At 31.1% G+C, this 8,065-nt stretch overlaps 1 protein-coding gene across 1 annotated transcript; it reads right to left on the bottom strand.

Moving 5' to 3' along the window:
• Positions 1 to 3,901: 3,901 nt before the first annotated feature.
• Positions 3,902 to 5,968, bottom strand: LOC105792418 (protein NUCLEAR FUSION DEFECTIVE 4). Its single transcript, XM_012620997.2, has one exon. It carries the CDS (start codon positions 5,751 to 5,753, stop codon positions 4,044 to 4,046), a length of 1,710 nt encoding a protein of 569 aa, XP_012476451.1. The 5' UTR covers positions 5,754 to 5,968; the 3' UTR covers positions 3,902 to 4,043.
• Between the last annotated feature and the right edge of the window lie 2,097 nt (positions 5,969 to 8,065).

The raw sequence follows: 8,065 nt of genomic DNA, 5'->3' as shown, positions 1-8,065 counted from the left end.
TTCAAAAAGTCAACAGTAAACCAAAAAAGAATGGAGGGAAAAGAAAAATATATTTAGAGAAATTTTCACTTTTTAAGAGAATTTAGACAGAAATTAATGGAATGAATTTTTGGCATTTAAAAGGAACAGTGGAGGGAATGTTTGCAATTTTTAACTTTTTAGAAGGTTGACGTAAACTTGCTTTATTTGAACTCACAAACTTTTTAATCAAAACGATTAGGCTTTTGTTTATTTATTTGTTGGAATGATTGGTAATTCCTTTTTGAAGGTTGATTCATTTGGTGCATCGTTTCTTTAAAGATTAGATTTACATGATGAATTATGCAATTGGAGGTCAAATTGATTTGAGGACTTCCATACTAATTTGGATTTTATTAAAATGTTACTTGTTTATTTTGCTAATTTAATGAGAGGATTGATTGTAATTGATGTAGTATGTTAGTAAGTCGAAAAGCATATATATCTCGGGATTTGTATAAGTGTTATACAGAGAGCTTTGGCACTTAATATCTTCTTTAGGCATTCCTTTTTGTATGTCAACATGTTTGTTCACTTGATTTACAAACTAAGTTTTGAGGAGGAAAACTTAAAAAGAGAGAGTTCTAGATCTTTAGGTGCAATAATAAGGTTGCTAAATTGGTGAGTGTTAGGACTTAAACCACTTGTTGTACGAGGTTAAAAGATAGTTGATTATCTCTCAGGACAAGACCCCGCAGATATAGAGAAATTGAATTACGGCAGAAAGATAGTTTTTATCTTTGTTCTTTTGTAATTCTACGAGCAATTGATATTTCTCTTAGCATTGCTCAAGTTTTCTTGCAATTATCGACTAGTTTATTCATTTTTACATTTTGAATTTGCAATTTTAGTTCTATTCTTACATTTTGAAATTGCAATTATCCCAATTTATTACTCCTTTAAAAAATCTTAACAATTCTATTATCATGCATGTTATTTTTAATTGAAATGAAAAATATTTAATTTAATATTAAATTAAAAAATAAATTATTATATTTAATATTATATTTACAAATTACATCTCCATCTTCCATCTTCTTTTGAATATTTTAGATTTAGTTTAAAATTAGGGCTCCATTACAATAGCTTATTATTATTTGTAGTAGTACTAGAACCATGATGCCATATAATTAGCATTATTTTGATTGGAAAAACTCTCCTCTCAAAAGGATAAAATACCACGAACAAAAGAAACTTTATTAATGAGCAAATAAATAAAGAGTACAAGATGAAAAATATTTGAAATAAACCCTAACCCCTAATACAAAGTTATCTGGGTAAAAACACAAAATTCCATTAAAGTTCACTAAACCTTTTGATGTTATGATGATTATTTGTCTAGCGTTACTAAAACCCTTTTTATAGGCTAAGATTAGAGTTCTAATCTGATTAAAACATCTTTGGAATAATTAGAGTTTAATAGGGAAAAATAACCTATTGAAAGTTTAATTACGCAACTGCTTTGAATTAGGAAACCGTCGCATCATTGCAACGTCATGGGTTGCACCGTCGAGATGTCATCTCTATTTTATCTCTGTTTCGAACGTCTTTCGTCATTACAACGTCAACAGTCTTCTCTTCATAACATCGCGAGGAAAATGTGAGACACAGTCTACAATATTCTAGTAGATACAAGCAAATCATCTAAAATTTTAGGGATCAAAGATGATGAAATGGATCCATAACAGTCCATGTTTGAGAATCTATTCTAATTCTAGTAGCAGCAAATGAGCGTAGTTTTCCAGTTTTGGCAAGTAATAATGTGCATTGTAACATTATTGTAGTGATGAAAAGTAAGAATTACAGTTTCTGTGCTTTAGTTGTGAAGCATTATCCTTGCATTCAAGCTGCAATAATCCAAAAAAACAAAAGTGGGTTGTCATTAAGAAGACTTTCTAGGTTTACGGCCTTGTTAAATTTGGGGTAAATTCTAGGTTCAAATCCTCGAAATGAACCACATTTTATGGTGAACTAAATTTGTGATAAAAAAAATTAATTATTGTTATCAAAGATAAACACCTTGATTTCGATAAAAAAAATTCTTTTCTATTTCAACGGATATGAAAGCCATTTAATAGTTTGAAACCAATTAACACAATTAAAAGTAAGTCAAATTATATTATTATTGATATAGGAAAATATTTGATATCCTGTCAATAGTAAGGTTAAAGGTTGACAAGTGTTCTGCAATGGTGTAGTAAAATGTTAAAAAAAAAGATATTTAAGAGAAACAAATATATGTTAAATTTTTAAGACTGCTTGTAAACTAAAATAAAAAGTACACTACCAATGTACTAAATACCAACTCTATTAATATTATGCCTTAATCTAAATATTAGGTAAAAAAAATTAAGCCCATTTAAAATATGGCCAGGGCTCGAGCTTTGACCAAAGCCCAAACCCAGTTTATTTTTAGAGTTTGTAATATTTTATGTTATGTTATTTTTATATATTATGTATTTTATAAGGCATAAAAATTAAATTTATAATAATATATAATACTACTATAATGTAAACATTAAAAAAATTAAGATAACTATATATAAAATTATAATAAATAAAAAAAATATAAAATTGTTTACTATTAAATTAAAATAAATATTTTAAAATTTATAAAAATCAATATGGGCGGGCCTAAAATGGGTTTTGTGTTAGCCATTTAAAAATATGGGTAGGCGTAAGCAAAAATTTAGACTGATATTCCGAGATGGGTTGGGTTTGGATAAGCATAAGTTTATTAATATCATGCTTGGGCTCGACCTGACCTAGCCCATGAGGATTTATACAAAAAAAAAATTAGCACTTCTTTTTTAGGTTAAAATTTTTAACTAATAATTATAAATATATTTATATTTAACTTTTCCCTATATTTTATGGTTAGATTTCTATTTAAATAATAAATCTATTTAAAATGAACACAAAATTGTTAACTTAAATTATGATTAATTTTAAATGTTTGATTCTTATAACTTCAATTTCTGATAGGTTATAATTATCTTAAATGTAGAATTATCACAATTTTTAAATATAAATTTAATGATATGATATTATAGTCATACCAATTTAGTAAATAATCCTTCACCCATATTATTTTAGAAAATAACTTTTTTAATTTTATATTATTTTGATAAAAGATCAACTTCTCGATTTTGTAAAACAGGAGGATAAAGTTTGGAATTATTCCAATTAAAAAAATTGAAACAATGACCACTCACCAACTCCAAAAAACCACACCACTTTCGTCAGTCCTCTTTCTCAATTTTTCAAGCAATAAGTTTATTTTTCGAGTTATTGTTGTTTATTTTAATATAAATGCAGATTAAATTGTTAAAGGAAAATCAACGGTGACACCTATTTAAAAAATATTTTTTTAAAAATTTCGATAATATCATATAATAATGATGTAGTTTTAGTATGCAATATTATTTTTCAGAAAAGAATTTTAATTTATTAATTATTATTAATATACCGATTAAATTTTAATTTAATTGAATATAGTTTTAAATGCACTCAAACATATATTTATGTTTCCGGATTGAGATATAATACATATGGTAGGAGCCATTATATATAAATTAGTGTGAATGCATAGTGGGAAATGGAGCAAGAGGCACTAACGTTTGGGGATTGGCTTTGGCTGACCAATCAACGTATGAAAATCCCCCCACGTGAAGTGAGTGTCCTACAACTTGGGCCGAATTCAAGGAAAACTGTCCTGAAATTACAGCTCCTAAATTCTATAAACAAACGATTTAGAGATCACAAGTTGTGACTTGCCCACCCGTGACTCACAGAATCTAGCACAAAACGACAGAAAGAAGACATTTGATTTGGGGAGAGAGGGTGGTAATCCCAACAAAGTACTCATCCACAAATTTGGATATTGTGCAAGAATCTTTCGATTATGAGCGAGGAAGCTGTAAATAATACATAAAAAATGGTATACAGATAGCAACATGGGATAATATGGTAGAAACAATACTGTTATTTTATCAATGCTAATCCCAAATGATCATTTTGTTGTCTCATAAACTCTCAGCATTTTCTCTAAACTTCTTGTATATATCGCTTCTGTAGTAATTTCGGGTTCTCACCACCAAAATTAGAGACGTCAAGGCTCCAAAGAAGGTAACAAAAGTCAAGATTATAAACGGTAGCCTGTAACAGTGACTGCCAATGCAGGTCAATGCTTTCACTGAGGATCGTGTTAGACCTTTCTTAGCAAGATCCTTCATTGCCTCTCGATCGTATAGATACCCAGTAAGCTTCACGTTAAATATGTATGAGCCGAGAGGACTAGCCAACTGTCCACAATTGAACAATGTGGAGTAGTACTTAAGGCCGAAAAGCTCGGAAATGATGGCGAAAATCAGCGGCAGTTGTGCACCAAATGAGAATCCAATTATGATGGATGCTACATAGAGTGAACCTGGCATTGGAAACGCAACCAGGACGTAGCCAATGCAGGCAAGTAGAAGGACCAAGGTCATCATGAGTGGCCGTGGAACCTTGTATTTTACAATTAGTGTTTCAGAGACAAATCCAGAAAACACCCTTCCGAAGAAATTCCAGATGCTAACAAGGGACACAAAGGAAGTAACTGTCTTGTTGGGGTAGCCAAGGGATTCACCAATCTGCCCCAAGTTGTCTACTGCTGTTAAGCTTGCTCCAAGTCCACAGAATGTTGCAAGAAACAGAACCCACATGTCAAGGCTTGTCAGTGCTTGCAAAATTGTGTAGTCTTCTCCTCTCTCAGGCCTGTCACAAATGGTTAAGAAACAAGACTTTTCTACCTTTTCATCACCCTGTTTTGGAGAACCAGGCATGGAAACCACTTGTTTGGATTCAACTATTTCAGGGGTTGACTTGTCTACTGTTATCTCCATTGGAGAACCAATTGGGTGTTTCTGCATGTTCCAAATGAGCAATTCTTCTCTAACGGAAATAAAGAGAGGGGAAAAGACGAGGAAACAAACCACTGTGGCAGCCCCAGCATATGCTGCTTTCGAGAAAGTAACTAGTTTCTCTGTCAAAGTTATTAGCATGAGAAAAACTGCTAGCAAAATGGAGGCGCTAAGGAACTGGTAAAACACTCTAATCTCATTCGGGTGTCTAACTGGCTTCATTGTCCGAATTGTATATACAAATATTACGGAAATTGCAGCAGGAAGCCATCCGATAAGAAGAATAAGAGATTTGGAATCATTTCCATATACAGCTAAGTAAATTTGTGTCATTACAGCTCCACTGAGCCCTGTATAGCCCTTCAACAGGCCTAACATTGAACCCCTGCTTTCAGGGAAGTTCTTGACACTGGTGACAAGAGCTCCAGTGTTGGCAAAATTCTGAGAATTGGCTCCCATGCAGATGTAAATGCACATTTGCCAAACCTTTGGCTTGGCTATTCTACCAGTCACAGCTAACCATATCATGAAATACCCTCCGAAGTTTAATGCAGCACCAACTAGAAGAACAAACCAAGTGGGAGTTACCTCAGCAATAAGACCGGAAAAAACCCCAACGTTAGCACCAAGATCCTTTGAGAAGCCTAAGAGATTGAGCGTTGTCTGATCATAATCCAGTGTAGCTTTGATCTCTTTGGAGTAGGTTCCAAATAGATATGTGGCACCAGCTCCAGCCATGATTAGAAAGGATGCAAAAAGTGCAAACCATCTTCCTCTCAGGAACTGTAGCGTGAAAGGCAACAGTTCACTGCCTTTGATCCCTCTTCCCATCGTCACACTGCCCCTTGCAAATGACTCTATTATACGAGTCTGTGAAGAAGATGGAAAAGAGAGAATTGAAAAAGAAGAAAAGGGGATCTGTGAACTTTATAAATAAGACAATAATTCAGAAAGACTAGAGTTTTGGTAGGACAGGTTATAGAAAATTTACAGGAGCGAAGTTTTTACTTGCAGGGATTCCTCGGCCTTTGATTCAGCTTAGTCCAAAAATAATATTTATCTTCGACACAAAAATTAACTGTAGAAGAATCCGCGTGTATTATAATTTGTAAATTGCAAACAAGTTGTAAGTAATTGTGATAAATAACTTTGGTCAGCCTGTTGTGTGGTCTTTTTTTTTCTTTCAAAATATTAATTTATCCACTAAACTTTAAAGCTTTAGCTGTCTAAGTTTTATTATTATTATTAATAAAATGGATGGACACCAAACATATAAAAATTGATTTAATTGGTGTTGTTGAACAATAATGAAATTAAGATTGATTTATGGGCGTGATTAGTGGGGACTGGGGAGCAGAGAGACTTGATGCAATTTCAAAACTATCAAATTTATAGCTTAATTTTTGTTATTAGTGTGATTTTAATTTTAATCTTATTATTGCTTTGATTTCTTCACATCTTATACTCAATTATTCTTTCAAAGAAAACACAAAATATTAGTTAATCCACTAAACTTTACATCTTTTTCACTCTCTCTTTACAAAATTGACGTTTAAATATCTCATTAAAATATACTTTAATTTTGGGATATTAAAGATAAGGTAAAATTTCTTTTTAGCCCCTTAATGTTTATTCTTTTCTAATTTGATCCTTACCGCTTAAAAGTAAATAAGAAAAATAAAATTTTAAAAATTTCTAAACTTATGAAAACTAAAACTATTTAAAATTCAAAAAATAAAAAATTCCAAATTTCAATGCTGTCTAAATTGGACAATTTCGACCAATAAAATTGGACCATATCGACCAATAAAATTAGCTAGGGTATTGGTTCAGTGAGATGCAAAAAATTGATTGACCCACAAACCAGTAAAAATTGGTTGAATCAGGCTAAAAATCAATTGAACCAATAGTTGAACTAATTTTTATATTTTTAAAAAATATTTTTATGTTTTATTTTTAATAATTTATTTGCTTTAAACTGGTTGGATTGTTTCAATTAGGAACTTGTTTTAATGTTTATAATGATAAAACTTAAAAGTTTATATTAATATTTGATTATAAATTAATATTTATATAAATTAATATTAATATTATAATTAAATTTAGATATAAAATGATTTATATTATTTTTTAATCACTTATATTTAAAATGAGCCGATTAGGTTGACTGTGTGACATGACCCATAAACAGCTTTTATTTTCATCCAAGGAGTAAATAACTGATGCGGAAACCCCGGATCTAGACACAAGAGAAACACAAATTAGAAATAAAAACGAGAATAAATAAAATTAGTTAAATAATAATAATAATAATAATAATAATAATAATAATATGATAGATTTGCCCTATGGAACCCTTGGTTAACTTGCAACCAAAAACGCCAATGATTGAGCGGCTCCTTACGAAACCCCTAGAAGAAGAACCTCTAGAAACACCGATGAACGGGAAAGAAATTTGAATAATTGTAACTCCGAAATACCCTCGAAAGTAACAAACTCCAAACTAATAGCAAGAGAAGAATCACTCTACTCTAAAAAATTTGCCTCACACAAATTTGGAAGAAAACAAATACTCTCTTTTTTATGTCCTCCAATGTGTAGAAAACAAGCCTATTTATAGGCAAATTACAAGAGTAATTGAATCCTAATAAAAACTCTTTAAAGAGTAATTGAATCCTAACAAAACTCTTTAAAATTATCTAAGAAAATACATAAATAATAACCTAACCAATAAAATTACTTAACTCATAAATGATGTGTCCCAACCAATGAAAATTAAGTAAATAATAATATTAATAAGATACATAAAAGATTAATCCACCAATTTATGGGCTTTCACTATTCCAAGATTGGTCTAGTGAATTGCATTCCCGTATTTGTCAATGTCACGAACATGATGAATTAAATTTGTAGCAACAAAGTCTTGGACAAAAGCATTCATCTTTGATTTTAATTGTCGTGCCTTGCTTCGAGTGATTGGACCACAAGAAAAAACAACCCCTTGAGTGTCACCTCTTTGGCTCGTATCATTCTCCCCCTCTTCAAGAAGATTCGTCCTCGAATTTGAACCTACATCAAATTCAAAAGGAGAAAGATCAGAAACATTGAAAGTAGCACTAACACTATACTCACCAGGAAGATCG

This window comes from Gossypium raimondii, chromosome 8, assembly GCF_025698545.1.
Source record: "Gossypium raimondii isolate GPD5lz chromosome 8, ASM2569854v1, whole genome shotgun sequence".
Classification (NCBI taxonomy): Eukaryota; Viridiplantae; Streptophyta; class Magnoliopsida; order Malvales; family Malvaceae; genus Gossypium; species Gossypium raimondii.
Note: the sequence above shows the minus strand (reverse complement) of the source record. Positions and strands in the feature narration are given on the sequence as shown.

Excerpts from the sequence above, each read along its gene's own strand:
- LOC105792418 (XM_012620997.2), bottom strand. The coding sequence starts at position 5,753 with ATGGGAAGAGGGATCAAAGGCAGTGAACTGTTGCCTTTCACGCTACAG.